At 40.8% G+C, this 20,527-nt stretch overlaps 1 protein-coding gene across 1 annotated transcript in view; it reads right to left on the bottom strand.

Annotated features, from left to right (window-relative positions):
- Positions 1 to 20,527, bottom strand: part of LOC124595712 (mitochondrial chaperone BCS1) — a 42,788-nt gene that overhangs the window by 8,800 nt on the left and 13,461 nt on the right. Inside the window, exon 4 of the mRNA XM_047134577.1 lies at positions 9,747 to 9,980. Coding sequence (XP_046990533.1) covers positions 9,747 to 9,980 — 234 coding nt within the window. The remainder of the gene's footprint in view (positions 1 to 9,746; positions 9,981 to 20,527) is intronic.

The raw sequence follows: 20,527 nt of genomic DNA, 5'->3' as shown, positions 1-20,527 counted from the left end.
AACCTTGCCCTGGATACTCCTGCAGTTTACCAATACTACGTTAACTTTTCCTGTTTTTGGTCTCTGAGGACGGACGTTCTTTATCAACGATGATAATGTCCTCTCTGGTAAGCCGTCAGGTATTTTATCGTTTCGCCCAAGGGGGGGGTCCCTCTAACCTAAAAAACCCCCGTGTGCACGCCACACGTACTCTGCTACCCTAGTAGCTGCTTCCGGTGTGTAGTGCACGCCTGACCTGTCTAGGGGGGCCCTACAGTTCTCCACCCAATAACGGAGGTCGATGAATTTGCAACCATTATAGTTGCAGAGTCGTCTGAGCCTCTGGTTTAGACCCTCCACACGGCTCCAAACCAGAGGACCGCGATCGACTCTGGGCACTATGCTGCAGATATTAAGCTCAGCTTGCACTCCGCGTGCGATGCTGGTTGTCTTCACCAAATCAGCCAGCCGCCGGAAGGAACCAAGGATGGCCTCAGAACCCAAGCGGCAGGCGTCATTCGTTCCGACATGTGCTACTATCTGCAGCCGGTCACACCCAGTGCGTTCAATAGCTGCCAGAAGGGCCTCCTCCACATTACGGACGAGACCCCCCAGCAAGCACACCGAGTGCACACTGGCATTCTTCCCCGACCTACCCGCTATTTTCCTGAGGGGCTCCATAACCCGCCTAACGTTGGAGCTCCCTATAACTAATAGGCCCGCCCTCTGTGACTGTCGGGACCTTGCCGGAGAATCGGCCACTGGCCCAACAGGCGAGGCATCCTGTGGTGGCTCGGAAATGATGTCATCACCACTAGGAAGCACCCCGTACCTGTTGGAAAGGGGTAAGGCAGCTGCCACGCGGCCAGATCCCACCTTTGCCTTTCGGCCAGGCACGCGCGAGCCCACCACTGTCTGCCATTCACCCTGGAGTGATGGCTGACCGGTAAGATGCTCACTGCCGGAAGACGCAGCGACATCAGGGGTTCCATGTGATTCCAAGGCCACCGAAGTAGGCATAGGTCTCACCACAGTTGCCCCAACGCCACTACGAGCCGACGCCTGCGCCTCGAGCTCGATGAGCCTAACAGACAAAGCCTCCACCTGCCCCCGAAGAGTGGCCAATTCTCCTTGCGTCCGCTCACAACAACCACAGTCCCTACACATGACTATGTTTACCCTACTCTATACAGTGACAAATTCCCAAGATAATCTTCTGATGAGCTACTCTGATAATCAAGAAACACTCACTGAAATACGAGACGCGAAAACTACGCTAGGTTTTCCCAGAAAAACTATTTAAAAGCTAAGCGCAGCAAATAAGTACAAAAACGCTTTATACAAACAGTACTCGCTGCTGCTGGTGCTCTCGCTCTGCTCTGGCTGTCACAAGACAACTGCTGATTCAAGTGACTAGTGGCTAACGGTCGCGAAACAAACAAAAGACGGTTTTAGGGCGCTTTCTGTTCTAAACGATCAAGAAAACACTAAGAAATCTAACACGAAAACTACGTAAAGTTTTATCAAGAACTGTTAGTTACTATGCAGAGCAGATAAACACAAATAGAATCCCTTCCTTAGTGGATGGTCGTAAACAAAATGCAAAATAAACGCTTTATACAAACAGTACTCGCTGCTGCTGGTGCTCTCGCTCTGGCTGTCACAAGACAACTGCTGATTCAAGTGACTAGTGGCTAACGGCCGCGAAACAAACAAAAGACGGTTTTAGGGCGCTTTCTGTTCTAAACGATCAAGAAAACACTAAGAAATCTAACACGAAAACTACGTAAAGTTTTATCAAGAACTGTTAGTTACTATGCAGAGCAGATAAACACAAATAGAATCCCTTCCTTAGTGGAAGGTCGTAAACTAATACATTCAGGGGTACTGCACCATCTGGAGGAAGATATACATTGCAGACAGTTATTTAGCTGTGTTGTCCTTATTCTGACATCCACAGCTTCAAGAGGGGTTTGAAGGGGCACATGTTCACTACAGACCGAGTTTAGGACATTAACGCAAACTCCACCTGACACTCAATTATAGTTGCTACGGGTTCCTGTAATATCCCCTATAGCCGCGGAAATGCAGATAGCAGATGTAAAGCTAAACAGTTGCCATAGCTCAACCAGGTGGTGGAAAAACTGCCGCAAATCCACTGGAGGATGACATCGTGAGACTGGGAAGGCATGGAACATTCAATGAGGCAGTTTACACCTCAGAGTCACCTGCTGCCACCGATTTATTGCCTGAGCATCTATATCCATTGTTTCTGAGGGTCTGGCGAGATCTACGTCCTCAGCGGACACCAAAATTTCCACCCCATCCCCAGCCTCAGAGCTTTTAGGTAGCGATGGTGTGGGTACCACCGCAATTACTTGGTTTTCTTTTTGGATTTCTCTCACCGCTCCTTGGGTTTCCCTGGCTGGGAGGACTTCACTGGCTCAGTCTCTGGGACTGAGGATGAGTGTGAAGCCCTACGACCAGCTGCTTTTGGGCTCTTCAGCAACTGGAGGGTGTCATCTTTCCCACTATGTAGGAATCAACATGGATTTCGGAAACAGCGATCGTGTGAGACCCAACTCGCTCTATTTGTTCATGAGACCCAGAAAATATTAGATACAGGATCCCAGGTAGATGCTATTTTTATTGACTTCCGGAAGGCGATTGATACAGTTCCGCACTGTCGCTTGATAAACAAAGTAAGAGCCTACAGAATATCAGACCAGCTGTGTGGCTGGATTGAAGAGTTTTTAGCAAATAGAACACAGCATGTTGTTATCAATGGAGAGACGTCTACAGACATTAAAGTAACCTCTGGCGTGCCACAGGGGAGTGTTATGGGACCATTGCTTTTCACAATATATATAAATGACCTAGTAGATAGTGTTGGAAGTTCCATGCGGCTTTTCATGGATGATGCTGTAGTATACAGAGAAGTTGCAGCATTAGAAAATTGTAGCGAAATGTAGGAAGATCTGCAGCGGATAGGCACTTGGTGCAGGGAGTGGAAACTGACCCTTAACATAGACAAATGTAATGTATTGCGAATACATAGAAAGAAGGATCCTTTATTGTATGATTATATGATAGCGGAACAAACACTGGTAGCAGTTACTTCTGTAAAATATCTGGGAGTATGTGTGCGGAACGATTTGAAGTGGAATGATCATATAAAATTAACTGTTGGTAAGGCGGGTACCAGGTTGAGATTCATTGGGAGAGTCCTTAGAAAATGTAGTCCATCAACAAAGGAGGTGGCTTACAAAACACTCGTTCGACCTATACTTGAGTATTGCTCATCAGTGTGGGATCCGTACCAGATCGGGTTGACGGAGGAGATAGAGAAGATCCGAAGAAGAGCGGCGCGTTTTGTCACAGGGTTATTTGGTAACCGTGATAGCGTTACGGAGATGTTTAACAAACTCAAGTGGCAGACTCTGCAAGAGAGGCGCTCTGCATCGCGGTGTAGCTTGCTCGCCAGGTTTCGAGAGGGTGCGTTTCTGGATGAGGTATCGAATATATTGCTTCCCCCTACTTATACCTCCCGAGGAGATCACGAATGTAAAATTAGAGAGATTAGAGCGTGCACGGAGGCTTTCAGACAGTCTTTCTTCCCACGAACCATAAGCGACTGGAACAGGAAAGGGAGGTAATGACAGTGGCACGTAAAGTGCCCTCCGCCACACACCGTTGGGTGGCTTGCGGAGTATAAATGTAGATGTAGATGTAGAAGAAACCTGGGAAGGGAGTGATGCAAGGGACCCCTTCCTAGCAAGAGAAGCCGAAGAAGACTTACGCTTGTCCAGCTTAGAAGTGGGGGTGGACGTCCCCAATGGTTGGGAGGGGGTGGGTGTGCAGGAGCAACAGGGAGGGAAATGCGCCACCCCCCTCCCATCAAGGGGTGAACTGGGTTGGCAGAGCTGATGGTGCCAGAACTGTTGTAGCAGTGGCGTAAGACGATGTCATACGCCCAGGATGCAGGCGTTCAAATTTTCTCTTAACCTCAGTGTAGGTCAGTCGGTCCAGGATCTTGTACTCCATGATTTTCCCTTCTTTCTGGAGAACCCTGCAGTCAGGTGAGCAAGACGAATGGTGCTCTCTGCAGTTTACACAGATGGGAGGCGGGGCACATGGAGTACTGGGATGATATAAGTGTCTGCAATCTCGGCATGTGACGCTGTAAGTACACCGGGAAGACAAATGGCCGAACTTCCAGCACTTAAAGCACCGCATCGGGGGAGGGATATAGGGCTTTACATCACACAGGTAGACTATCACCTTGACCTTCTCGGGCAATTTATCACCCTCAAAGGCCAAGATGAAGGCACCAGTGGCAACCTGATCATCCTTCAGACCCCGGTGGACATGCCAAATGAAATGTACACCTCATCGCTCAAAATTGGTGCACAGCTCATTGTCAGACTGCAAAAGAAGGTCTCTGTGAAATATGATACCCTGGACCATACTTAAGCTCTTATGGGGCGTGATGGTTACAGAAACATCCCCCAGCCTGTCACAATTGAGTAACTTCCGTGCCTGGGCAGAGGATGCTGGTTTGATCAAGACTGACCCAGATCTGATTTTGGACAAGCCTTCCACCTCCCCGAACGTGTCCTCTAAATGCTCAACAAAAAAATGAGGCTTCATTGTCATGAAAGATTCCCCATCACTTCTTAAACATACAAGGTACTGGGGCGAATAAGATCCGCTGCCATCCCTAGCCTGATGTTTCTCCCATGGTGTGGCCAGGGAGGGGAACGATTTGGGGGTTGTACTTCTGTGCGTTGAATTGAGCTCGTGATCACTTAGAGACTGCTGGTGTTTCATCACCAGCAAGAGATGATGGACTACGCTTCATCACGTGTCATCCGCCCTGATGCCACCCACTCCGATCAGGGGTCCTCCCCACGGGCGCCACCCAGTCGCAGCAAAGGCCACTGCCGGGAGTCCCAATGCCCCAGGGGGATGGGCATGTATCCCTTGACATACGTGGCAAGTTAACGGTGCAGGCATCGGCAAAACGATCCCTATGTGGTCAGGGGGCTACAGCCAACAGGGTACACGGCGGCCTCACCACAACAGACTGGCTACCACACTGGATATCAGGTGCAAAGAAGTCCATGGTCATCGTCGAGGCAGAAATCGACACTGCATAGTGCATGGTGGAAAATGCACCTAGGAAAGTGTTCTTGCCCAAGAGATGGAGAATGGGCAGGACTGCAATGATGAGAAAGGGGGCTAAAGATCTCAATGCACGATGGACACGATGCACCTTGTAAGGCGCCCTTCCCTAATTGGCTCACTTGTTGGGAAAATTTTGAATAATGGAGGTCAAACCCTACAGGGGACCATCACAAAAAGGCCGAAACGTGTGAAACTCCTTTGAGTCGCTTCCTACGACAGGCAGGAATACCTCGGGCCTATTCTAACCCCCTGACCCGCTTTACTAGTGATCTTGGTGTTTGAAAGTTTCCTCAGAATCCACACTATTGCGGATCACCCTCATGCTGATAGAATATCACGAATATTGTTATTTTTGTACATCGCCTAACACAGAAACTATTATTCCTAGAGAAAAAAATTAATATGACCTTTTTTTGTAAGAAATGTAACATAGTTTAATTTTGTACTGGCAAACATTTTAGCTAGAAGCTGCAGTTTGAGTTATTCAATAAAATCACAAAAAGGGACCTCTCCCCCCAATGCTCACTGTCCACCGGTCAGGATTATTAGTATGTTGTTCCTGACATTTCCTCTTACCATTGTACAAAAATTTGCGACTAGATGAAGTTTTTCCCCTTATTTTCCTTCGTTGACTGTTCTAGTGTCTGGTCTACATACGTGACACAACTGATGATGGAAACTGTTTCACTCTGCTTCTGAACATACAGAAATATTATGCTTGCATGAAGCTCACATTTGGCATAAGACAATCTTAGTGCTATTAAGTGCTTCTGACATTGTGCAATAACAATTGCACTATATTCAAGCCTTACACTTCTTCCTAGAGGGTGTCCCAGAAGGAACGGTCAGTATTCGGGGATATGACAGGTATGATCATTTGAAGCAAAAAAGTCTAGTAAACTTGGGCTCTAAAATGCTTAATTAAGAGCTATGAGCACTACATCTTTGCTACTGTGAAACTTCTCTTCTACTGAAAAAGTGCCCACAGCTCTCAAGGTACGCAGTTTAGAGTCCATGTTGGCTAGACTTTTTTGTGTGTGAATTATTGTTCCTTTGTATCGCTGAATATTTACCATTCCTCCTTTGACACCTGTATGCACATACTTTCTAGTCCAACTAGACATGCCATAAAAAGTACCATTCAACTCTCTCTTACTGACTTCCTTCAAACTTTAACAAAATTAACTGTGACCCATGGACCTTGCCATTGGTGGGGAGGTTTGCGTGCCTCAGTGATACCAATAGCCAAACCATAGGTAGGAAAAAGAAGAGAAGGAAAATTAGTAGGTGAATCTGGACTGGGAGTAAGGAATGCAAGAGGAAGCTGTCTCATAGAATTTTGCACAGAGCATAACTCACTTGTCACTAACACTTGGTTCCAGAATCATGAAAGAAGGTTGTATACGTGGAAGAGGCCTGGAGACACTGGAAAATAGATTATATATTTCAGATAGATTATATATTGGCAAGACAGAGATTTAAGAATCAGGTTTTAAATTGTAAGACATTTCCAGGGGCAGATGTGGACTCTGGTCACAATTTATTGGTTATGAACTGTAGATTAAAACTGAAGAAACTGCAAAAAGGTAAGAATTTAAGGAGATGGGACCTGGATAAACTGAAAGAATGAAAAGTTGTAGAGAGTTTCAGAGAGAGCAGTAGGGTACATTTGGCAAGGACAGTGGAAAGGCATACAGTAGAAGGAGAGTGGGTAACTTTGAGACATGAAACAGTGAAGGCAGCAGAGGATCAAATAGGTAAAAAGACGAGAGCTGGTAGAAATCCTTGGGTAACGCAAGAGTTATTGAATTTAGCTGATGAAAGGAGAAATTATAAATGCAGGAAATGATGCAGGCGAAAAGAAATACGAACGTCTCAAAAATGAGATCAACAGGAAGTGCAAAATGGCTAAGCAGGCATGGCTAGAGAGCAAATGTAAGGATGTACAGACATATATCACTAGGGGTGAGATAGATACTGGCTACAGGAAAATTAGAGAGACCACTGGAAAAAAGAGAACCACTTGTATCAATATCAAGAGCTGGTGGAAAACTAGTTCTAAGCAAAGAAGGAAAAGAGCAGAAAGGTGGAAGGAGTATATAGAGGGTCTATACAAGGGTGATGTACTTGAGGGCAAATTATGGAAATGGAAGAGGACGTGGATGAAGATGAGATGGGAGATAAGATACTGCAAGAAGAATTCGACAGAGCACTGAAAGACGTAAGTCAAAACAAGGCCTCCGGAGCAGACAATGTTCTGTTAGAATTGTTGATAGCCTTGGGAGAGCCAGTCCTGACAAAACTCTTCCATCTGGTGAGAAGATGTGTGAGACAGGCGAAATACTCTCAGACTTCAAGAAGAATATAATAATTTCAATTCCAAAGAAAGCAGGTGCTGACAGGTGTGAAAATTACTGATCTATCAGTTTAGCAAGTTACGGCTGCAAATACTAACACAAATCCTTTATGGTAGAATGGAGAAACTGGTAGAAGCCAACCTTGGGGAAGATAAGTTTGGATTCTGTAGAAATGCAGGAACACATGAGGCAATACTGACCATACGACTTGTCTTCAAGGTAAGTTAAGGAAAGACAAACCTCTGTTTATAGCATTTGTTGACTTAGAGAAAGCTTTTGACAATGTTGACTGGAATATTCTCTTTCAAAGTCTGAAGGTGGCAGGGATAAAATAGAGGGACCGAAAGGCTATTTACAATTTGTACAGAAACCAGATGTCAGTTATAAGATTCCAGGGGCACGAAAGAGAAGCAGTGGTTGCGAAAGGAGTGAGAGAGGCCTGTAGCCTATCCCTGATGTTATTCATTCTGGATACTGAACAAGCAGTAACGGAAACCAAAGAAAAATTTGGAATAAGAATTAAAATCCAGGGAGAAGAAATAAAAGCATTGAGGTTTGCCGATGACACTGCAATTCTATTAGAGACAGGAAAGCACTTGGGAACAGTTGAACAGAATGGACGGTAACTTGAAGGGAGGATATAAGATTAACATGAACAAAAGCAAAACGAGAACAATGGAATGTAGTTGAATTAAATCTGGTGATGCTGAGGGAGTTAGATAGGAAATGAGAAAGTAGTAGATGAGTTTTGCTATTTGTGCAGCAAAATAACCGATGATGGTCGAAGTAGGGAGAATATAAAATGTAGACTGGCAATGGCAAGGAAAGTGTTTCCGAAGAAGAGAAATTTGTTAATATCCAGTATAGATTAAAGTGTCAGGAAGTCTTTTCTGAAAGTATTTGTATTGAGTGTAGCTATGTACGGAGGTGAAATGTGAACGATAAACAATTTAGACAAGAAGAGAATAGAAGCTTTTAAAATGTGGTGCTACAGAAGAATGCTGAAAAATAGATGGGTAGATCACATAACTAATGAGGAGGTACTGAACAGAATTGGGGAGAAGAGGAATTTGTGGCACATCTGGACTAGAAGAAGGAATCAGCTGTTAGGACACATTCTGAGGCATCAAGGGATAACCAATTTAGTATTGGAGGGAAGAGTGGAGGGTAAAAATTGTAGAGGGCGGCCAAGAGATGAATACACTAAACAGATTCAGAGGGAATAGGTTGCACTAATTACTCGGAGAGGAGGTGGTTTGCACAGGATAGAGTAGCACTGAAAGCTGCATCAAACCAGTCTTTAGACTGAAGACCACAACAAAAAACTACATAGGTGGCTTCTGAACCATACAATTACTAGTAACATTATCAAAAATCACAATATGGATTCCTATAATGTTGAGAATTTTGTGTTTATTTGAACCTTTCATGGCAGCTTTCCCGAAGAAAAATTTTCTTGGCATTCAATGGAGTGTAATTTCAAATGAAATTCTCAAGCTTTCCACAGATGTGCCTGCCACCATCCTCAGAAGTAAATCTACCCACTGCCATGTTGGCAGGACAAGAGCACCAGTAACCTTCTACAAGAGGGCCAAAGTGGTGTGTGCATGGGAAAGCGCATTGGGCCAAGGAACTGAGCACGAAGCACAAATTATTTGCAACACATATACAAAGAACATTAGTGACACTCCAAAGTCAGTCAGTCTCTCTCTCTCTCTCTCTCTCTCTCTCTCTCTCTCTCTCTCTCTCTCTCTGGAGTAAATCACTTCTTAATTGCACACCACTTGACTAAAAAAGAAACTGTATTTTGGTCTTGAAATATTTCATTATGATATGATGAGTTTCATCAGGATCAGTTAACTTAGTGGGCAGTGTATGAGCAATTTGCTACTCACACTTTTAGGTATTGTACCATAAGGCCTGTGTTATGTGGATCTTACGCTGAAGGTGAACATCACTAATAGAAACACATTTGGTAAATATATGAATTTTTAATGTAAGTCTTGTTTCTTTTGTGCTGGACTTTGTAATAAACTAGTTAATGTCAGGTTGTAGCAGACTATCCTACTATGTTGGTTATCCAAAATTTATTGTATGAGAACTTGTCTAGTGCAAAAGGGTTAAAGCTGTATTATTACAACAACAGACAACACAATTGGTTGAATACTGAATTATACAGGTGATAAAGGATGAACACAAAAGTTATTTCACAAAATAACTCACCTTGTGAAGATTCTTCACGGCTGACAAATGCTGCATCCACATCCTCCAGTAATATTATACTCTGCTGAGGAGCAAGGCTCAATAAATGGTTGAGTCTGTCATCAGTGAGTCCTCTATCACTTAGGTTAAGTACACAGATGCTGTGCTCCAACTCACCAGCAAGTGCTGTAATGAATGAGGATTTCCCACAGCCGGGTGGGCCATAAAGAAGGTATCCTCTACGGTAAGGAATTCCTAAAAAATATAATTTGAATCACAATCTTTATCACAAATTATAGGGTGTGACAAACTTACTGTTTATATAGCAGGTGAGTCTCTCTCCTCTTTCCTTTTTAAACTTTCCAACCTATCCATCTCTCCATCCCCAACAGAAGAACAATTAGTTCCTAAAATAGGAAGTGTGTCACTTTTGCTGTTGTATGTATCGATTGGCAGTACTACACATTCTGTCACCTGAAAGTTATAACTTGGTAGTAGTTTTGTTTCATAATGTATTTAATTATAAAGCTAGAAAGTTTGAAAATCCTAGAATGTAGGAAAACCGGCAGTAGTAATTTACTTAAAGGGAACTTTAACAAAAGCAAAGCACCTACTTGAGCACTGCCACAAGTGGAACAGCTGAAGCAGTTGAGATGAATCACCAAACTTCAGGAACTCATAGTTCCTCTCAGATATAGCTACTTTTTTCTTAAACCAATTCTAGTTTTCTCTTCTTTTGCTAAAGAAACTCAATGTTTTCCCCAATTTGTGCCTGCCCTGTTTTAATTGCCCCATTTGTGGCCAATGCAAGTAACTGGTACCCTCACTTATATGTACTTAATAATAATTGTTTTGGTATTGTGGTATCGGTCTACCAGTAAGTTGCTGACATCAGCCTTCAACAATAATAAGAAACGTGTGAGTACACCTGCATAGATAGGTGTGTAAGGAAGACTTTCTATTGTCACTCAATGTCAGTTGCTTTACAATGTGATATTTCAAAACATGGTGTCAGCATATATTTTCATGAGTACTGTGTGTATATGGGTCAATATTGGATCAGTATACTTGGAGACCCTCCAGGTTGTGTAACCTAATGCAACTATATCCTAAATTGACAAATGTATTCACTTTCTCTCATAACACACACTGCTACAATAGGTGCTGAATGGTAATCTGCAAGTGCTTCTGTTCTGAATGTAGTAATAATAAAACAATGGCACCAACTGAATCTTTCATATGATGTACATTTCATCAACCAATGGCATATATTTATAGACTGTTTTCCACAGAAAAGAAAAAGGCACAAAGTGAATATATGTAAAGATGGGAGAGAATGTAAGATGTGCTGAGCATCACAGAGGAAGATCTACTGGCAGGCTCCATCGAAAAGAGTGTTGCAGTTCCAATCACAACTTGTGCTCAGTCTTCTCTAGTACTTGTCTAAAATAATGACTTTATACTTTGTGTTTATAATATAATTTTAGTTCCCGGCATGTATCTCAGGATAATTAATAACTGAGTATGGCAATGTCACTCAAAGATTCCTCATGTGTATAATTTTTGTCAGTGTATTCTGCATCGGTGAATTCACACTATCAATTTTCAGTTGTTTCTTGTCAAATGGCTGCACTATCACTAAAAGGATAGTTTCTTGCTTGGTACTTCCAACTACCCCTGAATATCAATAGCTGGAGTTACAGCAATTATTATGCACATGATTGAGATAAGTGTTATCGCCACGGTGTTCACTGAAGAATACCACATCACAGTTTTGTTGAAATGGGAAGCTAATATTCATTTTTTGGAGCTCTCTCTCTCTTTTTTTTTCCCTGCAAAGTGTTTACAGATCTTTCCAACACTAGTTCGAATTTCAAAAATATTCTGTACATTTAGTTTCACCTCATAGGTAACACGGAACTCTGTGTGAATGTTTTACCGATTGCTACGGAGATTAAACAGATGCCGCCAACTGAAACAATCATTTGAAAAATATGGGCAAAGATTACGTGATGTATGGAATGTTGGATACACTGTTAGACTAACATTTAAATAGTACAACCATCTTATATCAAACAACTGAAAAGCTTGATATTGCGAATTCACCGGCGAGAATACACTGACAAAAACTATACGTATGAAGAATCTTTGAGTGACATTGCCACATTCAGTTATTAATTATCCTGAAATAAATGCCAGGAACTAAAATTATACTGTAAACACAAAGCATAAGTTTGTTAATTTTAGTGAAGCTTGCACTTACAATGCAGAGCAGTCCAATTTTTAAAAAGAACTGTGTGTTGAAAGGATGCTTTCACTCAAAGGGGGGAAAATAGAGGCAACCACTTTAATTCGTGCCTGCACCCACACATTCACACACAACAGACCCCGTAATCAGTATGGATAGTCTATTGTTACCTATGCTATATGTATGTTTTCAGGAATCAACTGGGAATTCTGGAGCAAGTATGAAAAGATCAATGCTTTACACAGACACTCTTATGGTACACAATGAACAGGTTGTAGTTATTCCACACATCTATTTTTTGTATGAGGTAGGGCCACCTGAAGGCAGAGGATCAATTCCATGCCAAGTGGTCTAGAAGTTCTTGCTTGGCCATCATGGATTTTGATGAACATTCACTCACATTCCCAATAGACATTGGTACAGCTTCACGACCACAAATTGAATACTTCCAGAGATTTAGTAATTAGTTTGACCCCATAGCGCAACCTGTGAATTTTCAGCAGCTTTGAGACAGAATATCTCCGGTGATATTTTCTTGAAAGAAACAAAACTAGACCATCTGGTACAATGTTTTAGGCTCTCTTAAGCAAAACAATGACAAAAAAGATTTTCTGGGCCATTTTCTTATAGGTAATAAGAAATAACGTCATCCTAAAAAAACAACCTTTTTTTATATCTCTAGAAGTAAATCACAGGATAAGCCTGGAACTTGGCACCTAAGGTCTTAGAATATAAATTTTCGTTCTCCTACTGCTTTCAAATAGTTTAGAAATTGAGGGTGAAGCTGGCAATTTTTCTGAAAATGTCGAAAATGGTTATTTTTGGCCGCATAAAAAAAAAAAAAAAAAAATAAAAAATAAAAAATAAAAAAAATGAGTTCTGCAAATTCTTTTCAATCATTTTCATTAGAAAGGACTTGTTGTGGTTTTGTAATGCGAGCATATAAAGCTCTAAAAATGACATGGTGTAGGTGAATTGAAAATGCATCCATATTCCTCTGGTACCCAAATCTGAGATCTTTTACTATGTTCTACAATTGTTAAGTACTCTCTGGGGAGGTAATATCAAAAGTTTTGATGACTGGGTGAGATAATCAGCATTCCCACTGCCACAGGGGCCATGCCTGATAGCTATGGAAGAGCAGCCATGGGTGAGATTCTTAACCCCTAGTTCCCAAGCCTGATAAGTCTTTCAGTACATAGAATCCCAAGCTTAATGATGCAGTTCTGTATGCATTAGAAGCCAAGCTACAAGAGGTCTCTTTTAGTATCCTAAGCTTATGTTTACTTCAAGCTACAGGTTTCATTAATTTGCTGTAGAATGACATGAGGTAAACTATACTGGCAGCCAGATGACATCACTGATGGGATCATCTAGAATTAAATTTTGATGAGACAGAACCAAAAAAAATTACAATTTACAAATATAATTGCCTCAAATTATTGGGGGGGGGGAGGGGAGGGGGACGGGATGGGGATGGAGATGGAGAGAGAGAGAGAGAGAGAGAGAGAGAGAGAGAGAGAGCAGTTTTTCTGACTCAAGCTCATTTCCTAGTCAGCAGGACTTTTGATACTATCTTCCACAGAGAGTACTAAACAATTGTAGAACATAATAAAATATGTTAGATATGAGTACCAGCAAAATTTTTAAGGGACTTATGCGCTCTCATTGCAAAATCAAATATATTCTTTGGGTGGTTTAGAACATATTTGTAGTGAAAACAGTTTAACACTTTCGAGACGAGCGACGTAGCTCCTACGTCGGTCTGACAGTACCCTAAAAAGACGATCAACATAGCTACTACGTCGGCCGATTATCAGCGATGTTAACGACTCCCAGCACATGACTTTCATATTCTGTAGGTTTAAAAGTACACTCTGGTTATCCTAGTACCAAGAAAAAATTATAGATGGCAGCATATGTCACTGTTGGAGGTGGTACAGGAGTATATTTTGAGTCATTTGCTTCGCCACGCTCACGCTCGACTTACAACAGGCGCGCGGCAGTTCGAAACTTTAGATTGTTGTCGGCTGATAGCTTTGCGCTTTATTTTCGTCATGGCCTTGCGAGATGAAGAAATAGAGTTTTTATTGAACAACAGTCCTTCAGAATTAGATGGAGAAATTGCAGATTTTGACATTAGTGATGGTAAGCTATTTTTTGTCCGAATTTTCTGTAATTCTGTGGTTTGATTCCTGGTTGGAAAAAAGATAATTTTTACGAATTTTCTTATAGATGAAAACGATCGCTTGGACGGTGAACCATCAGGAAGACCTGAAGATGAGGCTGTTGACATCGTTGTCACAACAAACACAACTGGTCATTCCAATTTGCCATATTCTTCTGGCCAGTGGACAGATGACGATACAATCACTCCCCAGCTTCCTGTTTTTTTCTGAATCCTGTGGAATTCAAGATGGGATTGACCAACATTCTTCAGTGTTTGATTGTTTCACGTACTTTTTCAATGAAGAACTGGGGACACTGATCAAACGAGAGACAAATCGCTATGCTAGAATGACAATAGAGACACTAAGTGCTACAGGAAAACTGAAGCCTCAGTCAGTGTGGTGTAAGTGGACAACAGCGAAACTCGGTGAACTGTATAAATTTTTTTGTATTATTTTGCATATGTGCCTAGTCAAGAGACCAAAACTATCTGACTACTGGTCAACAAATCCCGTGTTGCAGTCCTCATTTGCGGCAAAGTGTCTGCCAAGAGATATATTTTTGTCAATTCTACGAATGTTGCATCTCCTAGATAACGCAACATATATTCCTAAAAACCAGGTAGGTCACGATGCTATTCATAAGGTAAGACCTATATTCGACAGATGCGTGACCCAAAGTGGAAAGGCTTACAAGCCAGGTGAAAATATTACTATAGATGAAGGAATTTGCCCTTTTCGTGGTAGACTGAGTTTTAGAGTGTATATGAAAAATAAGCCTAATACATATGGCGTAAAATTTTTTATGCTATGTGAAAGTGGGTACGTTCTGAACTGTGAAATTTATTCTGGGAAACAGTCTAATGCAGATAACAGCATTTTACACATTGTAGACAGACTGTGTCATTTGTTTCATAATAAAGGTCACACATTATACATGGACCTATTTTACACCAGCCTTGATTTACTGGATTATTTGTGGGGGAAAAGAACTAAGGCAGTTGGTACTGTGCAGAAAAATAGAAAAGGACTACCAAGGGATCTTGTTGGCCAGAAATTGAAAAAACAAACTTTCGTTTCGAAGGCGAGATCACTTACTGTTTGTAAAATGGAAGGACAACAGAGACATTTTTCTTTTGACAATAAAGCATAAAATGACGGCAACAAATGTCTGTGTAAAAACTAAAACTGGAATGGTGAAAAAAATGAAGCCAGCCTGTGTTTTGGACTACAATAGTAAAAAAGCTGGTGTGGATCATAGCGACCAGCTAATGGCGTACTATCTTTTTGAACGAAAACAAATAAAGTGGTGGAAAATCTTTTCTTTCACATTTTCATGCTCATGACAGTAAATTCAGACATTTTGTACAAAATGTCACGAAATACAAGCAAACATCTGATTGAATACATTACAGAGGGAAGTTGGTTCACAAAGGTGGCCTCTTAGACTCATGCACTTCTCAGAATAGTTCACCCATCAACAAACTAAGCAGAAGACATTTTCCAAAATTAATTCCACCCACAAAATCGTCTAAGTGGCCTCAGAGAAGGTGCAAATTATGCGCAGAAACAAACAAGGCCAGATATGGTAAAGTTTCAAGGAAAGACACGCGATATTATTGTGAAACCTGTGACGTAGGGCTTTGTTTTCCAAAATGTTTCGAAATATTTCATACGAAAGCCAATGTAACTGTGTGATTATTAATAAAATAAATGTTCATATTTCAACAGTTATTCATTGAAAACTAACAACTTCAATCCTATGTCCCTTAGAGGTCCTAAAAGAAAAAAAAAATTTTTCACTGTGAAAACAACATACTCTCAAATTAATATACAACCCTTGTCACTAACGTAAATGTTTATTTCTTTGCAGTACTCTGAAGGGAATGGACGTAGTTTTTAAATGCAAAAGGGCAATCTATTTTCTGTGGTATAGAATCTGCTGTAGAAAATTCAGAAAAACTGTGAAATCGCTCAGTACCAGGCGGTTGAGCGTCCACACTCACGCTCAGTCCTCAAAGTGTTAAAAGAGTTTGCAGAAGACTCTTTTCTGTAAAAGTGGACAAAAAATAGCTATTTTTGGCACTTTTAGAAAAACTGTCAATTTTGCCCTTAGTTTGTAAACTACTGGAAAAAAGCAGTAGGAGAACCAAATTTGGTATTCCAAGACCTTGTATTATTAAGTTATAACGTGCAATGTTTCAGGTTTATCCCAGGATTACTTCCGAAGATATAAAAAGTTAAATGTCACATTTATTCCCGGCATCTATTTTTTTGTCTGATGTTGTTTCAAATTATTCATACAAAAATTGTTCAGAAAGTCTTCTTCATTATTTTGTTTAAGAGAGCATAAAAGTTTATAAGATGACCTACTTTTATTTCTTTACAGAAAATATTGCTGGAGATCTTATATCTCTAAGCGACCGAAAACACACAGGAGCACTGTTGAGAGCTGCGCTATGGAATCAAACAAATGACTATACCTATGCAAGTATTAAATCTGCGAAAGTAAAACAATACCAATGTTTGTTGGGAACATTAGTGAACAGTCACACAAAATTTCAGCAAAATCCATGGTGTTCATGCAGGAACTTTTTCCAAAATTACACCACTTGGCACTGAATGGTCCTATATTGCAATGTACTTATTACTGATCAAATAGAAATTGATATTTATCAGAACACATTTCAAAAACTTCCCACAAGAATTTTTACACTGATGGTCAGTATTTTTGGAGGTGTTCATACTGAGTGATGTTTTTCGAACAGGCAGAAGCTAGGCTTAACACTGTGCCTTCAAATGCCTTGTAGCTCTGTGTAGCAGAGGTCTGGGGGAATTGTTTCTGTGAAGTACAGCTGTTTTGGGCCTCCTGAAAGCTGTGTTCATTCAGCCTAAAGATGTCCTACCAACAGTCTCATGATTTTCTCATTCCACTGCTTACAATGAAATGGAATGAACAGAGGGTCTAAATCTTTCCTAGCAGAACCCAGTCTGTATATCTCTATTCAGCAGTTGTGCATCATTAATTTACTATTAACGTTTTGATAGTCGAAGAAAACTGTTTAAGGCATTGGCAAGTCTATCCATAGTAGGAAGTGCATGCTAAGTTTGTAAATTCTTGCTAGAGTGCACTAAGACATGGTAACGTAAGTGGCACTAAGACATGGCAACGTAAGTGGCGCCGCCTGGTAAGAGTTTCACGAATGATTGGAGGACATAAGTGTGGAAAACATGCCCACTTAATTTTATTAGTTGCAAAGAATTTACTTGCTTGCTGCAACATTTGGGTAATAAAGTTTGTTATTAAGAACTTCCTTATTGTGAGTGTATTGTGTCCTTATTGTGAGTGTATTGTGTCCGATTTCTAGTGAGTCTTCATATGAACAACTGTAGCACACAGTGAGTCTGAAAACAGTACAACATTTATTAGGCAAAAACATGGAATATGAGATTACGGTGAAAGTGAGGAACTGTGTGTGCCCAGACCCAGTCTAAACATTAATCACAAACAAAAACAGTGCAAATCCAGACAAGGTTATATACATAATTTCTGCGTAGCAATATTTAGCAAACGATATCACATTTCTTGAGACTTTAGCACAACACACTATACTAAGAATGACGTCTTTGGAGAGAACTTTAATGCAGTGTATTGCTTAATCTGCATGTTTTCATAATACACAAGCATAAATATAAAAACAACATATATTGCATGTTAGCTCTGCAAATTCTTGAATTAGCATGGGGGCTGCTTGGTTCACTTGTGTCAAATGATCACAGCATATGATCTGTGACATCACTAAACATCAGTGTTCAGTTGTGGAAACTCGTTAAAGCTGCAAACTAAACACATAAATAAAGCACTGAAAGTCTCAAGTTCGGATGCAAAAACATGAAAAACATTAAGCCTGCGCGAATATACACTGTGTTAAATATCTTTCCACAAGTGTCATTTTTAGTAAGGTTTGATGCAATAAAGTGTCAGAAAACATGACATTAGGAGCTATATATGCTATGTTATTAGATCATACTTGGGGTTAGCTTTTGATGTTACATATTAGCTTTTAGCAAAAAGCGAAGATGAACTTGCTGAGCTACTAACAAGAATAAAAGGACATTAGTCCAGCACATGGATCAGACATCAAACTCAGCAAGTCCAAACTCATGATAATTGATTGAGAAGAACAGATCCAGCTCACAGGTCGATTAAAGGAATTGGGAGTCGTGCATTCCTTCATCTGTCTTGGGTCAACCACCTGCAGCACCGGAAGTTGTGAAGACGAGATAAGAAGACGGATCACACTAGGGCGAGTGGTTATGAAGCAATTCATCAAGATCTGGAAGAGCAGAGCAATAACAAATAGCACAAAGATCCGGCTAGTTGCAACACTTGTGTTTTCTGTCTTCTTTTATGGTTGCGAAACATGGACACTCAAGGCCAGAGACAAACAGCCCATTGATGCGTTTGAGCTTTTGTGCGGGCACAAGATGCTACGCACAAAATGGACCGAAAGAACAACAAATGTGTATGATGATGATGACTAGCAGATATTGAAAAGGAAAGGAGATACTGTCAGTAAAATTTTAAGAGAGCTGTGCACCATGAATTTTACTGGTAAATGTCACCGGCTTCTACAGTGTGGAAACCATGATCCACACCTGTGGTAAATTGGATAAATGGGAAAGGAAGACATTTTTTGTGTGTTTCAATCTTCTTCCATTTTGTGTAAACAAATCTAGTCTCTCCGGGTTCTTGGTGTGGTCATTAAAATTCTGAATTAGTATCAGTAGAATTTTGAGCTTACGTTTATAGAAGAGAGACTTCAGAGTTCACAGGTAACGATGAGTGAACTTCAACTGTTAGAAAATTATTCCATCAGTGGAAGGTATTTTACATAATATCAACAGGGAAAACATTACAATGGGAAAATTACTGAGGTTCCCAGTCTACCACTGTGAGACAATTCTCAAGTAGCAATCACATGCACTATTGGTTTACCTATCCTTTGTTTTCCGATCTGACTAAATGTGTATGGAATTCCTCACAACATATCAATATCAGACCTGATTCATTCCTAACTCTGGCCCAATTTTTTATGCAAACATTTAAGTCTGCTTGCAATTCATAGGCCTGTCAAATGTTCTTAATTGTATGTTCATGGCACACAGAAATATATGTTTGGATCATTACATCAATATTTCAGTTTTTTTCCAATAGTTACAAGAAATAAAATTAAGAGTGACATTTTGGAAACCTTGTACTTATCTGTGTATTTTCCATACAACTGTGGAAGAAACATTATGGAGAAAATGTAGGTTGTATTTCTCTATGAATATTTAATTATTCTATGATTTCTTTCTATCGGTAATTCAGTGTTTGCCGACAAGCAAATGGAGGCTGTGACAAAAGAGGGCCACTTCACACAGTGGTACAATTCAGGGTTGTACATCAAGCAGTTTCAATAGTTCATGTTGGTGGCTGAAATTTAACATATGGGTTTCAACTGATGTTAACTAACTATGAATGGGACGGACGGACGGACACACACACACACACACACACACACACACACACACACACACACACACACACACACACAGTAGGTTTTGACACAAGTGTGACTATTCCCATATTAAACCAATTCAAATGTCAGATTAACATCTTTATCTTAATACACTGGCCAGTCTGGGTGCAGTTTTAAGGCAGTTTCCAACACCCATTTAGGCTAATTTGGGCCTGGTTTTTCAACTCTGTCTCATAAAAAAAAAAACACACACACACACACACAATTTGTAAACCTATCTGTACAGTGAATACTGTATGTAATGAATATTTAGGTGAAACAGGGTTCATTTTAATCCAGTTGCAAAAAGTACTAGTCACTCTTACATATAAAACAAACAACATTCTCTTACGTGATGATTGAGATTATCATTTCATTATTGAAAGGGAATTCAAAGTAAAATAACTGTCCTGCAATGATAGCATATGCTGCCTAATAAACTGAGTTTACACTGGCAGAATGATGGGGCTATAGAAAGCGACCGAGACAGGGGACGTCACCATACACAACTGTCCAGCACCACAAATGGAAGCTCTTCAGGTAAGAAATCAATAATTATTAGAGCGGCCACACCAAAAGGAACTGCTGGAAGGCAGTATTGGAGTTACAAGTAGTAGTCATACAAACAGCCAACTGGAAAGGCCTGTCACCAGAAAATGTGTTAATACAAAGGGTCACTTTGTTCTAAGGAATCTGAAAGAGAAACTGTCACTGCTACTGAGCGCTGGCTTCACGTATGACTGGGGATGTTATAAGCATGCATGTTGCCTGCGGTGCAGTAGTTGGGTAAAAATTTAGAAAGATTCCACCTAGGTTGGGCAC

This window comes from Schistocerca americana, chromosome 2 (assembly GCF_021461395.2).
Source record: "Schistocerca americana isolate TAMUIC-IGC-003095 chromosome 2, iqSchAmer2.1, whole genome shotgun sequence".
Taxonomy (NCBI): domain Eukaryota; kingdom Metazoa; phylum Arthropoda; class Insecta; order Orthoptera; family Acrididae; genus Schistocerca; species Schistocerca americana.
The sequence above is the reverse complement of the archived record's forward strand: the minus strand, read 5'-3'. Positions and strand labels throughout refer to the sequence as shown.